Source organism: Lemur catta, chromosome 11, assembly GCF_020740605.2.
Source record: "Lemur catta isolate mLemCat1 chromosome 11, mLemCat1.pri, whole genome shotgun sequence".
Taxonomy (NCBI): Eukaryota; Metazoa; Chordata; class Mammalia; order Primates; family Lemuridae; genus Lemur; species Lemur catta.
The window spans coordinates 29,073,138-29,101,007 of NC_059138.1; the positions used below are offsets into that span (position 1 = coordinate 29,073,138).

The 27,870-nt window shown below is 37.3% G+C and overlaps 1 protein-coding gene across 8 annotated transcripts in view; it reads right to left on the reverse strand.

The window, feature by feature from the left end:
• Positions 1–27,870, reverse strand: part of ST7 (suppression of tumorigenicity 7) — a 233,914-nt gene that overhangs the window by 85,057 nt on the left and 120,987 nt on the right. For all 8 annotated transcript variants that reach the window (XM_045564842.1, XM_045564839.1, XM_045564844.1 and 5 more), the window contains exons 2-6: positions 26,986–27,068; positions 15,391–15,550; positions 2,735–2,789; positions 1,976–2,091; positions 592–667 (exon numbers count right to left, since the gene is read on the reverse strand). In XM_045564842.1, coding sequence (XP_045420798.1) covers positions 592–667; positions 1,976–2,091; positions 2,735–2,789; positions 15,391–15,550; positions 26,986–27,068 — 490 coding nt within the window. The remainder of the gene's footprint in view (positions 1–591; positions 668–1,975; positions 2,092–2,734; positions 2,790–15,390; positions 15,551–26,985; positions 27,069–27,870) is intronic.

Here is a 27,870-nt window from a genome sequence, read left to right on the forward strand (position 1 = left end):
ACCTTTAAGGTCTCTGCCAACCCTGAGTTTTTATGACTCCAACTCTAAGAATCTTTCTCATTTTCTGAGATCTCCAGAAGAGATTTCCCAGTCTTCCTTGGTAACCCATAAAATGTTAAACAACACTAAGGACAACATTTCTTCTTATCTTTGTCTTGATCTTGAAATATTTTTTTAAATGATATTTTGTCATCTTATGTTTTTATTATGTTTTCCCCACTAGCATAAGTTCTACCTAGAAAGTGTTATAATACCAATGAGCATTCTACATCTGGAAAAATTTCCCTGTCAAAATGTTTTAGATATGTAAAGAATTATATTTATTTTATATCCTCATAATATCCTAGGGATAGCCCTTCAAGGATTTAATTTAGGGTCATAGCAAAGTCACTGAATTGTTTTCTAAAATGACTAAAACCACCTCCACGTGGCTGTCCTTCATAAAGAAAAATTTTATAAAGTAAAAACCACCCCCCAATAATCCTCCAGTTTCAATGTATGGTTTAATATAAGTATCATATCAATGGGAACTGAATATATTCAGCAAAGGATGAGATTTTGTTTTTTACAGCAAGATTTCCCCTCACTTACTCATTTATCTCCAAGGCTTCATGAGCTGCAGAAATCCTAGCTTGGGGGTTCCTCTCTCTCCAGGCTTTCTGCATTACTATTTAAAAAGAAAGAAAAAAAAGCAAGTTAATCAATACATACACAATTAGGAAGACTCGACACAGGACAATAGCTAAATTAAAAGCTTTCAGCTTAAATTACAAGAGAATATTTCATTACTAAGAGGGTTGGCTCAAATCTCCAAAGTCACACAAATAAGTTCTAATTTGCTATTCTATTGTTCTTCAATTGCTGATAGCAAACTTTTTTTGTGCTCACAGAATTACAGGCTAACCAATTCAAGAAAGGGCACTCTAGCAGAGAGTCTATGTCTTTTGTGTACATTAATGTCATTGTTAGAGAACATATATTATTTTACACATTTTGAGATGGCATAGCTATAATACTAATCTCTTCATTCTACTTAGACACACATAATTTCTATCAATCATTTTCCTGAGCACTTGCTACAGGCTTTAGATATTAGAACATTTTGAAACCATTTGAAGAATTGTGAGTTGAGTCAGTAAAAATACTTTAGGCTTTTGCTTAACATGTATACCTGATCCCCAAATTTACCTGCAAACCCAATTTTTATATATCAGTTTGTGAACATATTGTACAAAACTCAATGCTTGGGAATATCTATCTTATTATGATCTTCCACCACAGCAATGGGTACCTTTTAACAAAAAGAGTATCAATCTTCTATTGAATTTGTTTCATAAATTTGTATTTTATATGTAAGTTTCTTAAAAGGATGTACATATTCCTTTCTCTAAAGATTTTTTCACCTATTTACTTTGACTAAGTTTAATAATAAAAAAAAATCTCAGTAGGATTATTTGGAACTCAAGCAGTATAAAATGCATCCTAAACAATGTCTTCTCTAGGATAGAAAACACATATGGACTCCAATAGCCATGGCCATGAAACCATTCAATGCTAATGGACTTATGAAAAGGCAGATAAGTCACCAAAACATATTAATTATTTGGATTCAGTGAATACCAATTTCTACTTAGAATATCGTTAAGGAGATAAGACCTTTTGTTCTACCTGAAATAAGAATTTAATTAGCTTTGGGTAAGACATATTTCTTCAAGATATATGAATCCAACTTTGATATATTTTTTAAAATTATGTTTTAAATTATAATGAGGGAACTCATTTCTACATTGATACCTCATTGTGATAAAGCTTTACTTAAGTATCAGAATTCTGGGTTCTCGTAGTCAGTCAGCAATGTAATATTTCATTCATTGGGGTTTTTATAAAGCAGATATTCTAAAAGCAGAAACTTTGTTTCTTAAAACAAGCCAAAAAACCCTCCCATTCAGCAACTATCCGAAGGATTTTTCCATACTTGCATCTGCGGGACGAAGATGGTCCGAGTCACAAGTAAAGAATGTCTGGTGGTCCTGGGCAGAGAGATTCATGTCATAGTAAGTAAGAGGCTCTCGTCCTGTCACCCAAGTATATCTGCAAAGGGGAAATAAGATGGTGGGACACTTCTGAGAGAGAAAAAGCAAGACCTACAAAATAACAAGCTGCAAAGGAGTTGAAATATAAACCATTAACTAATACTAAAATAGCTTTGCTAATGAATACAAAAAATATTTTTTTAAAAAAGTCATCCTATTCTCTCTTCAGGAATTATATCAGCTTGAAAGAAATAAACATTTTCCCCCATATTTTTGTCTCAAGATTTACTAGCCATTGCTAATGAAAACCTTCTCTAATTAGTGTTACGAATAACATTTTCCAAAAGCTATGAAAATTCTAATTTTCCTAATTACTTTGCTAAATTCCAACATAACTTCTATGGCATCTTTTTAACCATGTCCAGGTAAGCTTCAACACGTTTTAATTATATATATACATACTGAAAAGAATAACTGTAATAGAGAAGTTCTAAAAACTACACATTCTTGTACATTATCCCAATTCCAAAGCTAAAATATTTATAAAACAGAAAAACCAAAACATTTGAGGACAGTATCAAAAAATCGAAACACTAAACAGACTGTTACAATGACCCCTAAATGAACCAGCAAAAACATTTGCTGCTGTCTTTGCTCTCTGAACCAGACCCATTTGTTTCCCAAGCTGTCAAAGTGCTTACCGATTATACTCGGCACCCCTAAATAAATTTAGCGGATTTCGCCATACTTTGCATTCTGCAATAAAGAGAAATATGAAACTGTTACACACAAGTTCAGTGACACTACAAGCTAATTAATTCAGCAAAACACCCTTCCTGGCCATTTGATAAGATAATTTTCCTCTCTATCCTTTATATGGGAAGCGACGTGTAATGTGGAAAAACCTCTGGGTGGTTAATCAGAAAATGTGGCTCAGGCACCAGGACTTTGGAAAGTTTCGCCTAATCTCTCTGGGCCCGAGTTTCCTTACTTGCCAAATCAAGGTATGTGCCAAAATCAGCCAGTTCATAACTTCTATAGTTATTTCAAAAGGTCCAGTGGCCTTGATGAATTCTAAAATTATAGGTGAAAGTATGGGTAGAAGTAAAATGATTTTCTGTTACTCCAAAATATCTCACAGTAACGTCATCCATGACAAGCTAAACTTAAGCTCTAGAGTATGATATGAAAAGAGCTTTAGTCTCTTAATTCAGGTCTAGGCTAATACTGATTTTATGATAATTCACCCAGTTTGCTTTTGCTTTATGGGAAAGGAGTGATGAGAAAATAGAGTTACCATTATTGTAGAAATGCTATGAAAATAAATTGTTTTAAAGCATTTTTAACATCATTTACTTACACAGACACTGTAATAATCATATATTAACACCATAATATTAGCATGTACTAATAGATTCTCTTCATTATACCAGGACCACAGAAATTTACAACCATAGGATTTTAACTTAGAAAAGTCAATCATTAGCTTTAAGACTGTGTTATAGTAAGCATATGACTAATAATCTACAATTCTTTTAAAACACCCTATGATTAAGACTTTCTACTGATTCAGAATACAAGATTTCTTTGGATGAATAAGGTTTTATTAGAAAATAAAATCAGTTAACAGTACTCAAAATATCTACATGTGTGTGTGACCAGCCAAAACCACACCCAATGATATACACACACAAAGTGAGCAATTATTGCAGAAATTGGATATTAAAGGCCATGTGGTGATTCATTAGGATTCTTCCCTCAGCACTGCACATCCAACATCCATCTATCCATTGAGCTTTATTTGGCCACCCACTGGGGTAAACAAGTAAACCATCAATTTCAATGCAGTGTGATAACTGAGAACACAAAGCATTGTGGGAACATGTGGATAATCTCAAAAATATTTGTTAAAATAGTGAAGGGTATACAAATAATAGGAATACATGTTTTCATTTACAGAAGATGAATTTATCTTTAAATTAGCACAAGATCCAACTTAGAATTTACTCAATGTTTATAAATAATGGCCCTAAATTTTCTGTCACTTAGCTTAACTTTTCATTTAGGAAATGATCTTTATTCACTTAGTTCAGCATCTCTGAATTTTGTTCCTGAGAAACTGAAATTTGACAGCTGTAACTTCTTATGGCACTAACTAGAAAATTGTGCTTCCCTTAATGACTTTTTCTCCAAACATAAAGCCCCTTGGAGCGGTCACTAACACACTGACTCCAGATCATGGCTTCAACTACACTGGTGAGCCAAACAACTGTGATCTCTACCCTGATAGCTGTTATAAGTCTTAGGACCTCACCACTGCCAATCCCTCCTCAGAGAATCTCTTTCAAGATTTCAAGTGCTCTTCTTAAAGCTTCGTGAATATTGCAAGATTTGTATTTAGCATACCACAAGCATGTACAAGGATGCTCAAGGTAGAATTATTTACAATAAAACAAGGACATTTGGGAAGATGCCTCTCCCCACTGAATTTCAGCTGAAATATTAATAAAAAGGTTATGGCAGGCCAGATGCGGTGGCTCATGCCTGTGATTCTAGCACTCTGGGAGGACAAGGCAGGAGGATCACTTGAGGCCAGGAGTTTGAGACCAGCCTGAGCAAGAATGAGACTCTGTCTCTACCAAACATAGAAAAAATTAGCCGGGTGTGGTGGTGCATGCCTGTAGTCCCACCTACTTGGGAGGTTGAGGCAGGAGGATAGCTTGAGCCAACGAGTTTGAAGTTGCAGTGAGCTACCATGATACCATTGCATTCTAGCCAGGGAGACAGAGCAAGACTCTGACTCAAAAAAAAAAAAAAAAGGTATTGCAAATACTTTGTTTCCAATAAGTATATTATTATACTGCCTAGAAGGATAAATCCTGTTCAAGTATCAATTGACAAATTACAAAGAAAATTGCTTTCAATTAAAATGTCAACTTGGCTGAGCACAGTGGCTCATGCCTGTAATTCCAGTACTTTGGGAGGCCAAGATGGGGGGATCATTTGAGGCCAGGAGTTTGAAATCAGCCTAGGCAACATAGCAAGACCCCCACCTCTACAAAAACTTTAAAAAATTATCTGGGCATGGCAGCACATGCCTGCAGTTCCAGCTACTTGGGAGGCTGAGGGAGGCCGATCACTTGAGCCTAGAAGCTCGAAGAGATTACAGAAAACTGTGATTGTGCCACTGCACTCCAGTCTGGGCAACAGAGTGAGACCTGTCTCTCAAAAAAAAAAAAAAAAAAAGTCAACTTTATTCAACTCTGTTGTAGATTAGATGCACTTGAAATTATTTCTCAACAAAAATAACTACAAAGAGAAACAGTGTGTATGTCCAAAGTGTTCATTGAGCAGTATCTAAAGATGCTGTCTTTATTTAGGAAGTGTCACAATATAGCCAGCAGGGGGTGTAGCAAACATTATGAAATACTGTTTTTATGCCTTCTATTAGAGAACTGCACTTAAAAAAAAATACTTGTTAACACATGTCGTGTATGTGTGCTATATTCAGTTTTTTAACTATCCTTGAAACTTAGAAATTAGGATCTGAATAACTAACAGATGTAAAATGCTCTAAGTGAGAATAAAACATGTAATGAAGAAGTTTGTAAGAAATGTCTCATTAGTTACATCCTTTAAATTCAGGGTGCAGAACACTACATATTTTCCTTTTAAGAAATAAGCAATCTAGACCAGGTGCAGTGGCTCACGCCTGTAATCCTATCATTCTGGGAAGCCAAGGTGGGAGGACTGCTTGAGCTCAGGAGTTCGAGACCAGCCTGAGCAAGAACGAGAACTTGTCTCTGCTAAAAATAGAAAAATTAGATGGGCATGGTGGTGCGCCCCCATAGTCCAGCTACTTGGGAGGCTGAGGCAAGAGGATTGCCCAGGAGTTTGAGGTTGCAGTGAGCTACCATGATGCCACTGCACTCTACCCAGAGCGAGACTCTCTCAAAAATAAAAAAATAAAAAAGGGAGAGAGAAAGAAAAAGAAACAAGCAATCTAGAGGTCAAATACGAACACACATCAAAGTTTCACTTTAAATTAGTCACAAGCTGGACGAGGTGGCTAATGCCTATAATCCTCAACTTGGGAGGATTGCTTGAGCCCAGGAGTTTGAGACCAGTCTGGGTAACATGATGAGACTCCATCTCTAAATTTTTTTTTAATTAGCCAGGCATGGTGGCACATGCCTGTAGTCCCAGCTACTAGAGAAGCTGAGACAGGACTGCTTGAGCCCAGGAGTTGAAGGCTGCAGTGAGCTATGACCATAGTGTTGATCATTTTCCAGCCTGGGCAACAGAATGAGACCCCATCTCTAAATAAATAAATAAGGCTACAGCTATGTTAATTTATTCTTTGCTGATCTGTTCCATAATCTTATCTTTATTACAAAACCAAAAACAAAAATACTCTCTTGGTCTAGAAGCACTCTAGGGCAGGGGTCCCCAACATATGATGAGTTGTACAATTATTTCATTATATATTACAATGTAATAATAATAGAAATAAAGTGCACAATAAATGTAATGTGCTTGAATCATCTTGAAACCATCCCCCTGCTTCCTGGTCCATGGAAAAATTGTCTTCCATGAAAACAGTCCCTGGTGCTAAAAAGTTTGGGGACTGCTGCTCTAGGGAACATACCCAATAAATATCAGGCTGCCTGATAGTTTAGTGATATGGAATAAGGATGTAAATGCCAAATATATCAGAATATGAAGATTTAAGTCAAGAAATTAAACTCAGTTCTAAGCAGGAATGCTTTCAATTTTTCCCCATTCAGTGTGATGTTGGCTGTGGGTTTGTCATGTATGGTTTTTATCATTTTGGGGTAAGTCCCATCTATGCCTATTTTGTTAAATGTTCTTATCATAAAAAGGTGCTAAATTTTGTCGAATGCTTTTTCTGCATCTATTAAGAAGATCATATGGTCTTTATTTTTACTTCTATTTATGTGGTGAATTCCATTTATAGATCTGCATTTGTTGAAACATCCCTGTATCTCTAGGAAGAAGCCCACTTGGTCACAATGGATTATTTTTTTGATAAGCACCTGAATTCACTTTGCTAGGATTGTGTTGAGAATTTTTTCATCTGTATTCATAAAGGATATTGGTCTACAGTTTTCTTTGTTGTTGTTGTTGTTGCATTCTTTCCTGGTTTTGGTATCAGGGTGATGTTGGTTTCATAAAACGTGTCGGGGAGGATTACTTCCTTCTTGATGTTGTGGAATAATTTCTGCAGGATAGGCTCCAGTTCTTCTTTGTAGGTCTGGTAAAATTCAGGTGTGAAACCATCTGGTCCAGAACTTTTCTTTTTAGGAAGGTTTTTTTATTGTTGCTTCAATTTTGGTACTTGATATTGGCCTGTTCAGGAATTCTATTTCTTCCTGATTGAGCCTACGGAGGCTGTGTGTTTCTAAGAATTTGTCCATTTCCTCCACGTTTTCAAGTTTATGTGCATAGAGGTTTTTATAGTATTCACAGAAGATATTTTGTATTTCCGTGGTATCAGTTGTAATTTCTCCTTTTTCATTCCTGATTGAGCTTATTAGAGTCCTTTCTTTTCTGCTTCTCCTTATTCTAGCAAGACGCAAGTCAATTTTGTTTATTTTTTCAAAGAACCAACTTTTTGTTTTATTAATCTTCTGTATAGTTTTTTTTATTATCGATTTCATTTAGTTCTCCTCTGATCTTTGTTATTTCTTTTCTTCTGCTGAGTTGGGGTTGGTTTGCTCATCCTTTCCCAGTTCTTTGAGATGATTCGTTAGATTGTTAATTTGTGATCTGTCTTTTGGATGTAGGCGTTTATGAATATAAATTTTCCTCTCAGGACTGCTTTAGCTGTGTCCCACAGATTTTGATAACTTGTGTCTCCCTTATTATCCAGTTCAAAGAATCTTTCAATTTCCATCTTAATTTCCTCTTTAATCCAATAATTGTTCAGCAAAAGGCTGTTTAGTTTCCATGACTTTGTGTAGATATGAGAGTTTCTTTCTCTTTTTTTTTTTTTTGAGACAGAGTCTCACTTTGTTGCCCGGGCTAGAGTGAGTGCTGTGGCGTCAGCCTAGCTCACAGCAACTTCAAACTCCTGGGCTTAAGCGATCCTATTGCCTCAGCCTCCCGAGTAGCTGGGACTACAGGCATGCACCACCATGCCCGGCTAATTTTTTCTATATATATTTTTTAGTTGTCCAGATAATTTTTATTTCTATTTTTAGTAGAGATGGGGTCTCACTTAGGCTGGTCTCGAACTCCTGACCTCGAGCGATCCACCCTCCTTGGCCTCCCAGAGGGCTAGGATTACAGGTGTGAGCCACCGCGCCCAGCCTGTATGAGAGTTTCTGTTGCAGTTTATTTCTAATTTTATCCCACTGTGGTCTGAGAAGACGCATGGTATAATTTCTATTCTTTCAAACTTGTTGAGACATGCTTAGTGGCCTAGGATATGGTCAATCTTAGAGAATGTCCCATGTGCTGATGAGAAAAATGCACATTCAATGGTTTTTGGGTAGGATGTTCTGTGAATGTCAGTCACGCCCTAGAGTTCTGTTTAAGTCCATTGTTTCTGTGTTTATTTTCTGTTTGGAGGATCTGTCCTGCTCTGTCAGAGTGGTGTTGATGTCCCCAGCTATTACGGTGCTGCTGTTTATCACTGTATTTAGATCAAGTAGAATTTCCTTTATGAATCTGGGTGCACCTGAGTTAGGTGCATAAATAATTAGAATTGTTATGTCTTCTCATTGAATTATACTCTTCACCATTATATAGTGATCATCTTTGTCTTTCATTACTTTTGTTGATTTGAAGACTAAGTTATCTGAAATCAAAACTGCTACGCCAGCTTTCTTTGGCTTCCATTTGCATGGAATATTGTTTTTCATCCCTTCACCTTGAGTATGAATGTATCTTTGTGGGTTAGAAGTATTTCCTGAAGACAGCAGATACTTGTCTTGTGTATATTTATCCATTCATCCAGCCTATGTCTCTTTAGTGGGCAGTTCAACCCATTCACATTAATTAAAAAAAATTGATAAGTGGGGCAGATTTCTGTTCATCCTGTTGAGTTGAACGTTGTTGCTTTTTTTTCTCTCTTGAGCCATTGTGGTATCCAGTCTTTGACCTTCAGCTTTTGGATGATTTTACACTGGTGAGTGTTTATTATGCTGATCCATGTGTAACACTGTTCTGAGTACTTCCTGGAGGGCAGGAGGATGTAAACAGTTGGAAAACCATACCATGTTCATGTGCTGGCAGAACTAACATTGTTAAAATGTCTATACTACCCAAAGTGATCTACAGATTCAATGCAATCCCTATTAAAATACCAACATAATTTTTCACAGATATAGAAAAAATAATTCTACACTTCATATGGAAGCAGAGAAGACCCTGTATAGCACAAACAATCTTAAGCAAAAAGAACAAATTGTGAGGCAATAATTTATCAGACTTTACCTATACTACAAGGCTGTAGTGACTAAAACAGCATAGTACTGGCCCAAGAACAGAGACATAGACGAATGGAACAGAACTGAGAATTCAGATATAAAACCATCCTCATATAGCCATCTAATCTTTGACAAAGCAGACAAAAACATACATTGAGGAAAAGAATCCTTATTCAATAAACGATGCTTGGAAAATTGAATAGCCACATGTAGAACATGTGGTTGCGCGTTGTCTTGCAAGAGGATTGGCCTGTCTCTATTGACCAATATGAGCTGTTTAATCACAAGCATCCTCATAATTTTGTCCAATTGTTTGCAGTAGACATCCGCTGTAATCGATTGGCCAGGGTTCATGAAGCTATAGTGGATAATACTAGCGCTGGACCACCAAACTCACAGCATTTGCTTTTTGGATGAATACTCGGTTTTGGACTATGTTTCGGTGCTTCATCTTTATCCAACCCTTGTGCCGAATGCTTGCCATTGCCAAGAAGAATCCATTTTTCATCACACGTAAAAATATGGTGTAGAAATGTTTCGCCTTTATGTTGTGACAGCAACAAAGACAAGCTGTGAGATGATTTCTCTTCTGATGCTTGTTTAATTCATGCGGTACCCATCTATTCAGCTTCTTTACCTTGCCCATTTGTTTCAAATGGTCCAATATTGTTAGAACAGTAATGTCAAATCTTGCTGCTAATTCATGGGTAGGTTAAGATGGATCCATTTCTGCTACAGCTTTCAGCTCATCATTATCCACTTTGGTCTCAGGTCACCCACATGGCTCATTTTCAAAATTAAAACCACCAGAATGGAACTTCTCAAATCATTGACATACTGTGCGTGCATTATGCATTAGCCACATCCTTCCCAAACACTTTATTGATATTTTGAGCTGTCTGTGCTGCATTGTTTCCACAACAGAATTCATATTAGAAAACAGCATGGACTTTTGACCTATCCACAGTTTCACAAGAATTACTCTAAACAAAATTTGAAAGATAATCACAAGCCAAAACACGCATTTGAAAGACTAAGGATATACCTTTACAATAAAAATAAAACAAGAAGTGTCAAAGTGAAATGTCAGTGATATCAACTGTCAAACTTAGTACTTAAGGAAAATTGGACATTTCATACTTAATAACCTAATACAGGGCATTCTATGGAGAAAATTCTTTGTTCTGATGTTACGAGAGTTTGAGATCTATGAAGCCTTTAGGATATATTTTTTTCACTCTGCCGGAGTTTCTTCATCTCTGCTGCTTTTCTTTCTTATCTTTATTCAATCAGTGCTTAAATTGCCTCTAGCGATATAATGAATTTTAATTTAGAATTTAGACTATATATATTTATATAGAATTATTAGAATTATTTAGAATTTAGATTTATTTAGAATTTGGAATATATAGCTCTCTCTATATATTTATGGAGATTAAATGATATTAAAATGAGATGACTTGTGACAGGAAGCCAAGAGACTATACCAGAGTTTGTTTAAAGATCCAGTTCTATGCAAGAGGCTATTAGTGTCTCAGAGAATTCAAACTTGATTTTGGCAAAGATACTTTTCATGTGATGGAGCATCTTGAACTTTTCCCATTATCTTGAAGAAAGTGCATGCTGCAAATCTTTGTCTTTATGGCATCTTATTTGAGAACAAGGCAAATTATCAAACAGATATTCTCAGAAACCCAAATTCAGGATGTTATTAGGCCCTGAGAATCCCTTCCCTTAAGGAAGGGAGTAGTTAGCCACTTTTTAAATCCATATTCATCATTAGCTCATAAACTAAGCTGAATTAAGAAATGGCAGTGAGAAACACGGTAATGTGGCAAAATATATCAGTAGGATTGATCAGAAACTGTATATTTGGGAGAAAAATAGCAGTTTAGCTCCCCAAATAAAGCAAAACAAGTGGAATGCTCACAAATGTTAACTTCAGCCAAATAATTTGAAGTTTGTATAAACTAAGAACCTGTATAATTAACTACATTTCTCCATGGGCCCCTAGAAAAGATCATCACAAATTTTGAGCAAATCCACTTTGCATAGAAACTTTGTCCAAAAGTTTAAAAACATGTGCACAAGTTGCTCTGTAACCATGACAACCTTTCTCATTCTTCACCCTACTACCCCCATCTCAAATTATTCTTAGGTAAGCCAGGTTTTTTGGTTTTGATTCAAAACAAAATATTCTTTTAAAAAATATGTTTATTTATTTTTATTTCAATAGATTTAGGGGTACAAGTGGTTTTTTTGTTACATGGATGAATTGTACAATGGTGAAGTCAGGGTTTTAGTGTACCCACCACAGGGGTAATTTTTGATCCCTAAGCTCTCCTTCCACCCTACCCTATTCTAGTCTCCAAGCCCATTATACCACTCTGTGTGACCATGTATACCCATCATTTAGCTCCCACTTATAAGTGAGTACAGGTGATCTTTGTTTTTCTACTCCTGAGATACTTCACTTAGGATAATGGCCTCTGGTTTCATCCAAGTCACTGCAAAAGACACTATTTCATTCTTTCTTATGGCTGAGTAATATTCCATGGTATATACATACCACAATTTCTTTATCCACTCATCAATTAATGGACACTTAACTTTAATTCCCTATCTTTGCAATTCTGACTTGTGCTGCAATAAACGTATCAGTGCGTGTGTCTTTTTGGTATAATGACTTCTTTTCCTTTGCATAGATACCCAGTAGTGGGATTGCTGGATTGAATGGTAGGTCTACTTTTAGTTCTTTGAGGAATCACCATACTGTTTTCCATAGTGGTTGTGCTAGTTTCATTCCCACCCACAGTGCATAAGTGTTCTCTTTTTACTGCATCTATGCCAACATCTATTGTTTTTTGACTTTTTAATAATGGCCATTCTGACATGGGTAGGGTGGTATCTCACTGTGATTTTAATTTGCATTTCTCTGATGACTAGTGATATTGAGCATTTTTTCATATGTTTTTTGGCCATTTATATATATTTCCTTTGAAAAATATCTGTTTGTGTCTTTTGCCCACTTTTTAATGGGGTTATTTTCTTTTCTTGTTCATTTTAGTTCTTTGTAGATTCTGGATATTAATCCTTTGTGAATATTTTCTACAGAATTTTGTAGGTTGTCTATTTACTCTGTTCTTTAAGGAAAGAGCTACATTGAGTTTTCATATGGACTAATGTTTATAACCAATATTTTCAATTTATTTTTAGCTTTTTTCAGTGATTTTCTCAAGTAATCAATGCCATTAAACTGCCTTTGCCAATGTCCATGGGACTTTGTTGGCCACATTATATTACATGGAAGATTCAGCAAAGGGGTGTCTTATGATGCTCCAAGAAAATCTGTACCTTCACCTTTCTGTTATTGAGGCAACAGTCATTTTATTATTATGAAAACAATAGGGATTTTTACACAAATCTCTCTGTTTTAAGGAAATACATTAATTACCCTCAGCTCTGGACCTACTTTTTCCTTTACACTTAGCTGACACCAGACTTATAGAAAGTGATTAAAGGTAGAAATAAAAGCAGACAATGCACTTTTATAGAATTTTTCTTATTCAAAAATAAAAATCAACACAAGAAGAAAGAAAATGGTCTTGGTCCCATGGTATCTGGTACTTCCATACTAGCATGGCATGTTTGTTGAACTGAGTTAGCCAAATACTAGAAGCTCAATGTCAAAGAGAAGTGGGCAGATTGAGGCCTAAATATACTTAGACAAGGTAATTTCCATTTTTCTAAAGGTAATTATTTAAACATTGTTATGAGATCAGATCATAAATGCTATATCTATTATACATGAAATGAATGGAAATATGGAATGCATAGTAAGCACTCAGTAAATACTGGTGGAATTGAATTAATAATATTCAAAAGCTCAGTGTTAGCCAGGTAAAAACTTATTATAGATACAACTGAGAATTTCCATGGTTATTATTATTGAATATATTTTTTAAAAGGGCATGGCTTCTCCCTTACAAAGCTGCTATTACAGCACTTAGAATAGTATCGACATTCATATAATTAATAAGGCTTAATCAAGGCATCCACTAAGAAAGCCAGCAAAATAATAGTGACAATAAAAAGAGTATGAACTTTCCATCGTATTAAGGAATGATGTCAAGAGATTTAAATCAGGAAGAGAAAGAGGGCAAACTTTAATGAAAATATAAATGTATTCAGTATAAAGAATGGCTTCAAATGAGGATGCTTTCTGTTGTCAATCTGTCAATTTTCTACAATGTTCTATGTCATTCAAAGACTATAGTCAAGATAAGAGCACTTTTAATCTGTAGGGTATTCATAGCAGATGCAAAGTAGTGGCAATTATCCACAACTGCTCATGCCTGATGACTGAATGATCAAGAATCCTCATTAGAATAACAAGCCACATTTATTAGAGTAGCTGGTTCAAGCAATGTTTTGCTTTGCTCGTGTCTCTCTCTATTTCACAAAGTGGATGAGTTTACAAAATCCCAGACAATTTTGTTACCTGGGCGGTACCATCTCTCATGCGTGTACCCTTTAGGTTAAATAAATGTGTACCAACAGCTGCCCATTAGCACTCATGACTGCATGGCAAGTGGTCTATTAAAAGAGCACTGACTTAACATCAGGAACAAAATATATGTACAATGTTCCTTGAGGCTTATAATCTAGCTAGACACTTATGAAATGTGGATTGAGTTATTCTAGAGAGGAAGAAAAAATATCTAACCTAGCTCTTTTAATTTCTTCCTCTTTATCCTTTAAGTCTCAGAACTGGTGCCCTCTCCTTCAAGGAGCAAACCCCTCCACCCAGTTTGGGTCAGGATCCCCTCCTTTGTTTCCCACTGCATTATATGTTTTCCTCATACAATCAAAGCACTTATTGCTCTGTGTCCTGCAGTAGGCAGAGAGTTCCATGGGGAAAAGAACCTGGACTTCTTTTTAATCATAATAATTCAGAAGAACCTGTATAAGACAAGGTTCATAACAGGTACTTAGGAAATATTTACTGAGTTGATAAAGAGATTGAGCTAAGAAATCATATTCTTCCCTCTTGTTTTGTAAGAGAAGAAAGTACAGTCCTCGCATGTAGTCATGTGTTCATTCACTGAATTTCAAAGAAATAGTAGACACTTTGCAAGATGCTAGAGATACTGCAATAAAGCAGTACCTTAAAAATTCAATGCAATTTAATACATGTTGCCAAGGGTAAAAATATTAAGGATCAGTGAAAGTGGAGACATAGTGTATAACCTATCACAGAAGGCTTCCTAGGGGGTGACATTTGGTTTGGGTAGTGATGGATGAACAAGGGAAAAAGGAAGACAGACAACTTCTAGGCAGAGTGTCATGAGAAACATGGTATGCTTAGGAAATGAAAAGTAGCTTCATGTGGCCAGAAAACTGAACATTCAGGAAAAGGACTGGATTGTGACAGAAGCCAAAGTTGGCAAGATAGGTTAAAAGCAGCTTATGCTGTGCTGAGGAATCTGGGCTTTATTTTCAGTGGAATGGGAATCAATGAAGCCTTATAAGCAGAGTGATGTGATCAGATCTACTTAGATACAAGATTCTGCAATTATCATGGAAGAAAGCGGATCCATTTACTAAGGTTTGAGAAACAACAGACAAGGAGGCTGGAGCCTCAGGGTGGAAACATTGACCTAAATGATCAAACAGAAGAAGTAAAGCTAACAAGATAAACATTTCCTTTCCCTGGGATGGTTATACCCTATTTTGCTGATACAGCTTGTCAACTCCCTGGGAAAATGAACTGCATTTTTCTCTGAAGCCTCGTTTTTAAATAACAACATTCTTACTGTCTTATATTCATAATAATTTAGTAAGAGTAACAATAATAATTTAGTAAGAGTAAGCAAATAATATTGCAAACTGACTTTCCATACCTGAGACACTTTGCCTGTTGGAATCTGAGTCCCCATTACTGGAGTTAGAATTGTTGGAGGAGTTGTTGTCAACCCCTCCCAGAAGGGGGCGCAAGTGGCTTACTGAGACTTGTTCAATGAATGAAGTTCCGTATTTGCGAAAATACCACCATTCAAATATCTAGAACAGAAAAATAATTGTGTTTATGGTACTTGTTACCGTTTATGACTTCTGTTCACATGTTGATAAAATATGTTATGTTTACTAATTCTATCCACCTTAAATACTTAATTAAATAAACAATTTTTAATCCAAAAAATTATTTATTCTAAAAATAAAATTAAAACACCAATAACACTTAAAATTATCAATGTGGTTTTCTCTGCTTAATACTGGGTTTCAAAAAAATCTATTAACTATAATCACTAATAAACGAACACTGTTAAGAACTGTTCATTATTTTTCTCCAAATTTATATAATATTCAAATAGCAAAAGCACCATAGATGAAAGCCAACTCCAGAAATATGGCTTTTGAAGTATTCAAATTCTTGGACTTTATATTCTGACTTAGTAAAATTTTTAAGAGCAAAATTCCTTTTTTTTTTCCAAAGTAAGACCTCCTTAGAGAAATGCTGCTTTTACAGAACAAAAGAGTGAGAGGTATCCCACTTCCTGTGTGGATGGCACCCAACTGCTGAGACTCAGCATTATTCCACTTGCTGAAAAGTGCTTTATAAACACAAGCATCTGTTGTACACCATTAATGTTTCCTAGTTTACAAGCTTACTAATCATTATGTACTGTGAATTCCAAAAGAGAAAAGAAATAATTTGCATTAATAAAAGGAGGAACAATGATGTTCACATGACTGGATCGAAGTCAGGAATTCCTAAGTACCAGAAAAGCAAGTGACCTCCCCCAGCCCTTCTCACTTGGACCCCTCGGCTTCTACAGTGAACACTTCCCCACCACTCCTCAAAGTCCCACATCCATTCCTCTCCCCTCCCTGACTTAGAATTTTTTTCCGTAAGCAGTTACAAACCATTTCACAGAAGAAATTTAAGAATCAACTACATCCTACAATCTCATAGGATAGCTATATTTTTATAACATAGAATGTGCAATTAATATAGAATTAATTACTTTTATCCTTACTTCATAAAAACAAGATTTCATTATGTACTCTGGAATGGACTTCGGGCTATTATTTAAAAACTAATGTTTTCTCTCTTTTATTATATCAAAGATCTAAAAAATATATAAAGAATATCTATGAGTAACCAGAGGAAGTGAAACCAAATGAAATGTTGCCAATCCTATAATAGGACACACCTGGAAGTTACTCCTTCTGGCTACAGGTTGAGTATCCCTTATCCTAAATGCTTAAGACCAAAAGTGTTTTGGATTTTGAATTTTTTTTTCAGATTTTGGAATATTTGTATTATACTGGTTGAACATCCCTAATTCAAAAATCCAAAACACTCCAATGAACATTTCCTTTGAGTATCATGTTGGGCACTCAAAACATTGCAGATTTTGGAGCACTTTGGATTTTAAATTTTTGGATTTGGGATGCTCAAGCAGTATATGAGTTTTTACATGTTAAAACATTCAAGTAATTTCTCTTGACAGACTGGGGAGAATATACTATGAAAGTTAAGAAGAAACAAGATTAATCTGTAACATTTAGAATAGCAGAAATAAGAGATTTTGTTTGAAGAAGGAAGAAAGTTCAAGAATGGCAAATGTATTGACCATAGACCCAGAAGGGAGTGAGTTATTTGATCTATCTGAACATTAGTTTCTTCAACTGTAAAGTAGAAATACTTATCTCAAGGGCCCTTAATTTTCAAACCACCCCATGTAAAACACCTAGTTCAGTGCCTGCTGCATAGCTGGTTTTCAAATGTAACAGCAAAGCCACCATTTATTATGCTACTGATACCCATCCTCACATATTTCTATGAGTCACTCCTCTTTTTGCCAGTCTACAATTCAGGTTAGTACCGCATATTGTCTGTTACGAGGTTGTTGGTGGAAAGTCCTGGAAATCATCGTGACAGTGATACAGTCCTGACTACTCAAGAAAGCCCTCAAGAGACTCATGCCTTTGCCTTTATTAGAAGAGAAGAAGACTCCAAAGGACCCAGAACATTGGTCGCAGAACTGGCAGTGGCTCTCAATCACTAGTGGAGGAGAGCCTTCTTTGCCCCAAGCCTTTGTTCTGCTTTCTATATTGTGCTGCTGCGGCACCTGCCAGGCCTTAATTCATTCACTCCACCACACAGCACTAAGTGTTCCATACCAGTCATGAGCTGAGCTCCAGGATCACAACCACTTGGTTACTGCCACTACAAGTCCATGCCACAGATCCACAATGCCCCTCACAGGTTGCTCCTGGCATGCCTATATCCATCACACAAAAAATCCTCAGCATTCTTCGGATTTCTCAGTTCCTCCAGTAGAACCACAGAATGTCAGCACTAAAAGGGACCTTAAAGGACTATGTACAGAGTCCATTCACCAATGAGGAATGAGGACTATCATTCAAGGTACAATGACCTGACCAAAGTCACACAGCTAAATAGTCACTTAGCCTAAAGCCCCAGCTCTCTGCCACTAACTTACCAAGTCCCTGTAACAAGACCTCTTTTTATAACTCCCTTGCTTCATATAAACAAACCCAGACAGATGTAGCCTCTCATTTCCCTTTTCAAATCTACACTTCCAAGTGCCTTCTGACACTATCCCTCTGTGCTTTCTTAGCTATAAAAACCACTCCAGAAATAGTCTATCAAATGGGGCCAGATAATCCATCCTAAGATATAAATGACTCTCATAAACTAGACATTTGCATTATAATAAGAGATAGACCTTCCACCCAGTATTCCACATCCAGTAATAACAAACCTCAGTAAAGACTGGGTTATTCGTGCAGCTGTATGTGGGGTTGTCTTCTCAGACCTATCATATCACAGCAGTAGTACAGCCCCTGCTGTGTACGGGGGAATGCAAGTATAAAGAAGGACTTCTACTGTATACAGGGGACAATAGTATAAAGGAGGACCTCTGTTCTTCCAATACGTATTGAATGAACAACTAGGAAAGGAAGAAGGGAAGAATCTGAAGCCTTCTGAGACTTCAAACCAAGTCTACTAACTTGGGGCCTTAGCATAACAACCTTTCCCTTATCCTGAAACATGTCAGGCTTTGGGCAAGCACCTGGAGCTGCACAGATCCAAATGGACAGATGGTGTTACTTAATGCGCACATATTTGGTGTCACTTTGAATTCTTTTCCCTGGTGCACACCTACAACGTAAACAGCAAAGCTCTCATAAACAAATTTAGATTTTTTTTATTTCAGCATATTATAGGGGTACAAAAGTTTAGGTTACGTATATTGCCCTTGCCGCTCCCCACCCCAAATCAGAGCTTCAAGCGTGTCCATCCCCAAGATGGTGCGCATCGCACTGATTATGTATGTATGCACCCATCCCCTCCCCCGCCGCCACATCTGCCCAACACCTGATTAATGTTATCCCTAAATGTGCTCTTAGGTGATGATCAGTGAAACCAATCTGATGGTGAGTACATGCGGTGCTTATTTTTCCATTCTTGGGATACTTCACTTATTTAGATTTTAAAAGTAGTTCTTGGACATGCCAGTAGCTTGGTGGGCCTGCCACAGTGGAACACAAAACAGTTTTTAATTTGACAGATAACCAAAAAGTTAAAATATAAATTTACACATGTCATTGTTTTAAAAAGTTAATCTCGCTAATGCTTTTTTCCTACTTGTGCTCCACCTTACAAATTATACAGGTCAAATAAGATGCCTAAGAACTAAAAAGCATCAATTGGGTTTGGCATCTAGGTAATCAACAGTGACCCTACCATCTAGTTTAAAGGCAAAAGCCCTTTAAACTTGATAGCTGGGTTGTGTGACCTTGGTTGGTTCTCTTGATTCTTTGGGGCTCAGTTTTCTAATGTGCAAAATGAGGTCATAGTAAACACTCAGTTAATGTTGGATGAAGGGAGGGAGGTTGGGATGATTAGAAGACTAGATGGATGGATGGTTGGAAGTTTGAATGATGGATGATAAGGGCTGGCCCAATTGATGTAATGGGATACAGTCTAAATAAACAGCAGGATTGATGAAAAGGTTTTATGTTCATTTTGTTTGTTATTAAAAAAAAGAGGCTCACACATATTTACAGAAGGGGAAAAATCCAGTGGAAAGAGAGAAATGAAAGGTGGGAAGGAGTACAAATGGCCAAGAGGCATGATGCCAAAAGCCCAGGAAGCACATCCATCCCACCTTGAAAAGGTAACCTACCACTTCTTGCTCTAAAACAGGAAGAAAGAGAAAGATGAATAGACATTCTATTTTGGAAAGTATGGTGTGCTATGAACTGTTTCACAGGTAAGAAGGCAACAAAAGGATAGAAACTAGGTGACACTAATCTCAGTGGAGGCGCAGGTAAGGTTTATCTTCTGGGAATAGGGAGGTGGGGATGGAATTAAGAATGTGAGGGTTGAGGAAGTGGTTTGCACCTATACATTACAAGGCAGAAGGCACATAAGCTACACTCAGGGCACAAATGATATTAAAACAAAGACCCATTTGGCAAGGATCCAGTGATCTCCTCCATTACTACCTGACAGAAGCAGAGAGGATGACCAAGGAGGACTGGAGTTAGGAGCTGGAGGTAGAGATCCAGATTTGCAGCTGGCCTAAGGTGCAAAATTGTCTCATCTTTACCTGCAGGAAGGGAACAAAAATCTGACAGAGGTATAATCCTAGCACTCTGGGAGGCCAAGGCAGGAGGATTGCTTGAGGTCAGGAGTTCAAGACCAGCCTGAGCAAGAGCAAGACTCTGTCTCTACTAAAAATAGAAAAAATTAGACGGTGTGGTGGTGAGCACCTGTAGTCCCAGCTACTTGGAGGCTAAGGCAGGAGCATAGCTTGAGCCCAGGAGTTTGAGGTTGCTGTGAGCTAGGCTGACGCCATGGTACTCTAGCCTGGACAACACGACGAGACTCTGTCTCAAAAAAAATAAAATAAAAATAAATCTGACAGAGGGATGATAAAAAAAGGCCCTTCCATCACTTTTGCAGACCTAAAAGTTGAATCTTTACTGAAGATGCCTAGTTTCTTCCTATCCAATAAGACCTCATTTTCTTTTGAATTGCACATTCTATATATAAAACACTTTACGAGTCAGGGACTTTCCTATATGTTTTTTTGTTTGTTTGCTTTTTGGTTTTTTTGGCAAAAGGGGATCATCTGGGTTGTTGATAAAGGAGATAAACCAAGGAAGCTGAGATGTTAGTTACAGTAACATCTGTAACCTTTTTAGTTTCCTTTTTGAATTCTCCATACCCACTGATCCCAACTCCTTGACAGACATAACTTTTTTTTTTTAAGCTCTTGGCTTCTGTATGTTTTGTTTAGGAATACTGTATAGCTACTAGTGGTCTTGGCCTCCAGCTTCCTATATCTCAGTCACCTGTTCCCCTAAACGGTTGTGGGGGCTCTGTAAAGGGCTGGCATGTATGCCCTTCCGCCCACCCCTTTTCTGGCCACCTGTTGTAAAGGCTTTAAAAAAAGAGAAAAGACAGGGAGGTAAGGCTCTTTTCAAGGTCAACAGCCAATGATCCATCCCCACCTTGGCATCTGTACATTCACAGGATGAGATTTTCCACTGTAGCATTAATTACTGTGGCCTGGAAAGGAGGGCCACACTTCTGGGTGAAGTCATGGAGACCACTGTGAACTGGGAGAAGCCAGCCTGTGTCATTCGTCCCAAGTCCTGCCAGCTCATACTGTGATGGCAGCTGTCCTCTAGGTGCCTCCTCTAAAGGTTCTGATTCAGTTGGCCGGGGGTGTATTTGGAATCCATCATTTTAAACAAGCTCCCTGATAATTTTGTTGCAGTCAGTTAATTCATTTACTCCCTGGATCTTCTGTGCTTTCAACAAACATGTCCTAAGTATTTATTCTGGAATTATAGGTACAGGGTATACAGTAGTACATAAAAACACAAATATGGTCCCTGTCTTTGTGATGCTTCCATTCTAGAGAGAAAGATGACAATGTATGATCACACAAATAAAATATAAATTGTGGTAAGTGTTGGTCCATGTTCTACACTGGCCAAATCTGACCTAATCCATGGCCAGATAGAAAAAGAAAAACTGTCCTACCCAATTGCTATCTCTTCTACCACCCTTCCCCAAAACATACTTCTTTTACATCCAACCCATGAACTAATTCTTTCATTTACTAGTCTCATTTTTTTTCCCTTTCTTGTTCTTAATTCTGACTTTCAAAAATTATGCCCTGGATGCCTTTTTTATACCTCTTTATTACTGATACACACACAGATTACTAGGGATACAGCAATACATCTATAAATGTCAATACAACATACAGCATTTTCTCCATTCTACCAACATTTTGCGAAAATCAAGGGAAGCTTTTTCTGCACATATCCACCTTACTACTCTCAAAAGCAAAAGCAAAACCCAGAAATTTTCTCCACTGAAATAAACATTGCCTGTAGAGGCTGGACGTGCCCTCACAAGCAGATAAAAGACTAAATTGGCAGGTTTGCACTGTGATAACAGGTGCAGTTCTTATGGCTGGAACTGGACCGGGATGGGAAGACTTGTGCCAAGTGGGCAGAGAGGCACCTTGAAATTAAGCAAGGGAGAGAGCTGCCTGGATGGGTATGAGCACAGGAGCCAACAGGGCAGAGTGAGCTAGGTGGCATGGCAAACTCATTGCTGGCTTTCCATTTGTGAAATTAAGAACTATCAGAGTGACAGCTAGTCAAATATACACCTATTTATTTTTAAACACATTAGTGTAAAACACAGCAGCATTTGCCAAGTAAATTTTATTTCTATGTATATTTGTTCAGTTAATTGACTTTTTCTTCACAAAGGAAATACCAGGTTTTTTGTTTGTTTTTACCTCTCTTCTCCTAAGAAATCAAATTGCATGATAATTTCAGTATGCAGCACAGGAATCCTGAGGGTCCCCAAACAACCAATTTCCCCAAGGGCAGCCCTGCACTTTGAATGTTCATGGCAGGCTCGCAGAACATTGCTTAGAGGACAGCAGTTAGGTAATTGTCTCCCTGGTGCCATGAAACAAACCACTCAGCACTTCCATGCACACAGCTATTTTACAAAGCACCTGATCCTTTACCTCAATGCTGCCTCTCTCTGAAATGCACTTGGCAGAAAAGGATAGTGGCTGAATAGAAACCTCACCGTGGGTTCATTTCAAGGCCTAGCAAAGCTGAGTCCCTCCAAGCTAGACAATACCAGTGTCAACAATCTCTAAAGCAGGAGCCTAAAGCTCTCAAGAGCTATTCCCACATTGTAGTTATTTTGCCTTCAGCATGGACTTGCATTTTTGAGAAAGGCCTTTCAAACTGTTTCTACATGAGAGGTTTTCCTTTGCTCAAAGTTTCCTATCAGTCAGGAGTATCCTCTATCCTCTGCTTCCTGAGAAAGCTACAAGGCAAATGTACCACGAGACAGTGCGGTAGTGATATCCGGTCCCAGCAGCTGCACCCCACATGTGGGAGAAAGCCTGGCCAGCCCAGATCTGCAAAGGCAACCGTGCTCCAGGGAAATCCCTTTATTGCTGATGGGACTTCACCATCCCCGAGTTAAAAGGAAAAGCCACCATTGGGCCTAGCTTACCAGAGTGAAAGGAAATAACCCACACTGTGGTAATTAATTTATAGCCTGTGAACCCACACCAAGCTACTGCTAGAATAAAATCCAGACCTACCATTTGTGCAGCAGGCTAGAAAAACAGCTGAGAACTTAACCAGAGAGGCAGTGAAATGAGCGATAATCATACGGGTTGCCTATGTAAGACGGCCTGGGTTCCAACCCTGCTCTGCCACTTGCTGGCTGTGTGACCTAAGGCTGGTTACTCACTTGCTTATTCCCCCCATTCGGCTTATGTGTAAGTAGTGGCAACAGCACTAGCAATTACCCCATTCTACTGTGGCACAGAGTAAATGAGCTAGCATGCAAAGTGCTTTAGGTTAGCGACTGGCACACAGCAAGCATCATCTAAGTAGGTAACAGGTAACCTTCTTAAGTGAACCTCCACTGAGAGGAGGAATGCAGAAACAAAATCCTTTTGGCATCAGAGTGAATTACCAGTTTCAATATGAAATTGTCTCCAAATAAGTTTACTTTTTTCTTTTTGTTTAACCAAAAAATATTTCAAAGATGTCTTAGAAAGAAAATGTTAAAATATTATTTAAATGTAAATAATAATTAGTAGAGACCTATAATACCTTTTCCCTCCCCCCCCCAAAATATAATGCTAAAAGATTGCCATGATTTCAGCACATGCTTATTAAGAATTTATCAAGCATGTGAGAGCATTTTCCAAGTCTGAAGTTTCTTAGTCCATTTAAAATATTAAGGTAGGAATCTGAAGACTTAGGTTCTAGGCCTGGCTTTGCCACAAACTAACCACATGAATTTAGACAAAATACTGCCTTTTCCTTCCTTTGTTAGTTTCAATGTTCTCTGCCGAAAAATGAAGAGCTTGGGCTGAATGACCATAAAGTCCCAGAACATCAACAATCCCTGCTTCTTCTCATGGTTTTCTTTCCCTCCCTTTCTCCCTTCCTCCCTTCCTTCCGATACAAAATAGATGTGTACATCTTCAGGGTACATGTGATAATTTGATACATTGATCTAATGTGTAAAGACCAAATCAGGGTAACTGGGATCTCCATCACCTGAAATATTTATCTTTTCTTTATGCTAGGAACATTGGAATTATTCTCTTCTAGCTATTTTGAAGTATATAGTAGATTAATGTTAACTATAGTCACTCTAATGATCTATCAAACATTAGGTTTTATTTTTTCTAACTGTATATTTGTACCTTTTAATCAATCTCTCTTCATCCCCCCTTCTCCCTACTCTTCTTGGCCCTATGGTAGCCACAAATCTACTCTATATTTTCATGAGATCTGCTTTTTTAGTTCCCACATATGAATGAGAATACACAATATTTGTCTTTCTGTGTTTAGGTTATTTCACACAATATGATGACCTCCAGTTTCATCAGTGCTGCTGAAAATACCAGGATCTCATTCTTTTTTTATGGCAGAATAATATTTCATTGCATATATATACCACATTTTCTTTATCCATTCATCCACTGATGGGCACTTAAGTTGAGTCTATATTTTGGCTATTGTGAATAGTGCTGTAATAAACATGTGAGTGCAGGTATCTCTTTGGAATACTGATTTCCTTTTCTTTTGGAGATAATAGTGGAATTGCTGGATTATATGGTTTAATTGCTGGATTATATGATTAATTTCTAGCTTTTTTGAGGAGCCTCCACACTATTCTCCACAGTGGTTTCACTAATTTACATTCCCACTAACAGTGTACAAGGGTTCCTCTTTCTCCACATCCTTACCAGCATCCATTATTCCCAGTCTTTTTGACAAAAGCCATTCTAACTGGGGTGAGATGATATTTCATTGTGGTTTTGATTTGCATTTCTCTGATGATTAGTGATGTTGAGCATTTCTTCGTATACCTGTTAGCCATTTGTATGTCTTCTTTTGAGAAGTGTCTATTTAGATCTTTCACCCATTTCTTAATCAAATTATTTGTTTGTGGGTTTTTGTTGTTTTGTTTTTTGCTATTGAGTTGAGCTCCTTATAATATATTCTGGCTATTAATACTTTGTCAGATGGATGTTTTGCAAATATTTTCTCCTATTCTGTGGGTTGATTATTTTCTTTGCTTGTGCAGAAGCTTTTTAGCTTGATGTAATCCCATTTGCCTGTTTTTGCTTTGGTTGCCTGTGCTTTTGAGGTCTTACACGAAAAATCTTTGCCCAGGCCAATGTCCTGAAGCAATTCCCCAATGTTTTCTTCTAGTAGTTACATAGTTTCAGGTCTTAGATTTAAGTCTTCAATCTATTTTGAGTTGATTTTTATACATGGTAATAGATAGGGGTCTAGTTTCATTCTTGTGCATATGGTTATCCAGTTTTCCTAGCACCATGTATTGAAGAGACTATCTTTTCCCCATTCTATATCCTTGGTGTCTTTGTTGAAAATGAGTTGGCTATAACTGTGTGAATTTATTATTTATCTGGGTTTTCTTTTCTGTTCCATTGGTCTACGTGTCTGTTTTTACACCAGTATCATGCTGATTTGGTTACCATAGCTTTGTAATATATTTTGAAGTCAGTTAGTGGGATGCCTCCAGCTTCATTCTTTTTGCTCAGGATTACTTTGGCTAAATGGAGTCTTTTGTGGTTGAGACCTTGTCTCGGGGGGAAAAAAGGCAACATGGTACAAATTACCACACATACCTTATTTTAACTCATTTTAAGGAGGAGCTTTATACACTTCCCCTCACCTTGAGTTGGTCTTTGCAGCCAGCACTGGGCTTTCTATTTGGATTTCTACTTATGCAACCTTCTTGGAGTGGCTCCTGCTGATATTCTTCACATTCCCAGCTCAACATCAGCTTTAAACATCTCAGCAGTCCATGTGATACAGCAAAGCAAAACAAACCTGGATATTCTCTGATCACGAAAAAATGCTCTCCATACTGCTACAGCTCTTTCACCTGTTTGCAGGTTTCTGCCCTGCATACATTTCTCCACCTTTTCATTCTGGCTCCTTACAAGCTCTAGAATCTGAAATCCTCCATTATTCTAGGTCCAGTTATGCTTTCTGCTCCACATGTTTGTGCCCTTCTCCTCTTAAACTTTTCTTTCTACTCACCTTCCATTTTTCTTAACATCAACTCTGTAATATTAATATTTTTCTTGTGCCTGTTTCTACAATAATTAGTAATCACAGGATTGTATGCACAGGAAAAGAAAAAAGGTTTTCTAAAACTTTCTCCTTAAAGGTAATTTAATTATATTAGAGTAGTCCTATTGAATTTAGATGGTCCCCATCAGAGATCACTAAAATTAACTACTTCAGGTGTCATAATTTAGCACACCTGCAACTATTACAGGGATATGGTAATAGAGCCATACGGATGATATTTATATTGCTTTCTGCCTATTTGGCATTACTTTAAGGAAGCAATAAAAATAAATGTAAATTTTGAAAGAAAAGATAAAGAGAAAATGAGGTCAGAATGGTCGCAATCCATGTTAATACATTGAAAGAAACTAAGCTATATTTCTACTGATCTTGATTATGTCCAATAATCCACTTTGATGAGGGTGATGAAAAACACTTTTTTGTTGAACTGAGTTACATTTATTTTATAGTATCTTAGACACTAGAATTTGACATAGAATTGTGTCTTCCTTTATTTTCCATTTTATTTCCATTTTTTCACCTTCAACACAAGTAATATATAATTGCTTAAAATTGTTTTTCAGATATTTCAGAAATATTTAACTGGGTAGTGAAAGCCCTCTATAAGTCCCCCCCACTCAACATATACACATATGCAAGACAATCACTATAAACTGCTGGTGTATATTCTTCCAGATTTTTTCCTTGTATATATGCTAACATATATATTAGTAATCAGCATGTTATTAAATGAGACAGATTCCATCACTTACCAAAATAAGCCCTGATATCAATGAGGAAGTGCCTGTCAGGGCCACATAGAACTTCGGTGTTAATGTGTTCAAAAACATGCTCACTGGAAAAAAGAGAGAAAGGGAGAAGAACAAGGAATGCATGAGTAAGTATGTCAGTAAAACCAGCTCTTTCATTATTCTTTCTGATGAAATCATTTGTTTTTTAATGATGAGAATTCTTAGAACCATAGCAAGATCTCATTAAAATGGTTCACCATTACATAGGCTGAGAATGAATACTAGGTATCAAGTTATACAATCTGAAAGAAAAATGCTATGTACCAAAAAAAAAAAAAAAGAGCAGCTTTTTAGTTCCTGCCGACCCAAACTGTTGTTGTGAATGGTTTTCATGGATTCAAAGCCACTGAGGAGTTTGACCAAAGAACTGGAGTCAATAAAAAAAAGATGAAAAATAAACCACTAAAAATGAATGTTCACTGCCAGGCACCTCCTGATGATTCCCACCCTCCTGGTATTCATACCTTTATGGAACCCCTCCCCTTGAGTGTGAGTGGGATATGCAACTTGCTTCTCACAAATAGCTATGTAAGATTCCATCCTGCTAGCAGACGTACTAGAGTTTCTCCTCGCTAGCTTAATGACATAAGAGGCCATGCTGAGAAGCCCATGTGGTAATGGGCTGCAAGCAGCGTCTACAACAGCAAGTAAGAAACTCAAGCCCTCAGTTCTATAGCAGTGATTTCTGCCAACAGCCTGAGTAAGCTTGCAAACAGATCGAATGTGCAAACAGATCGAATGTGCAGATTGAGACAGCAGCCTGGTCAACACTTTGATCATAGCCTTGTGAGATCCAGAGCAAAAGACCCAGCTGAGACATGCTTGGACTCCTGACCCACAGAAACT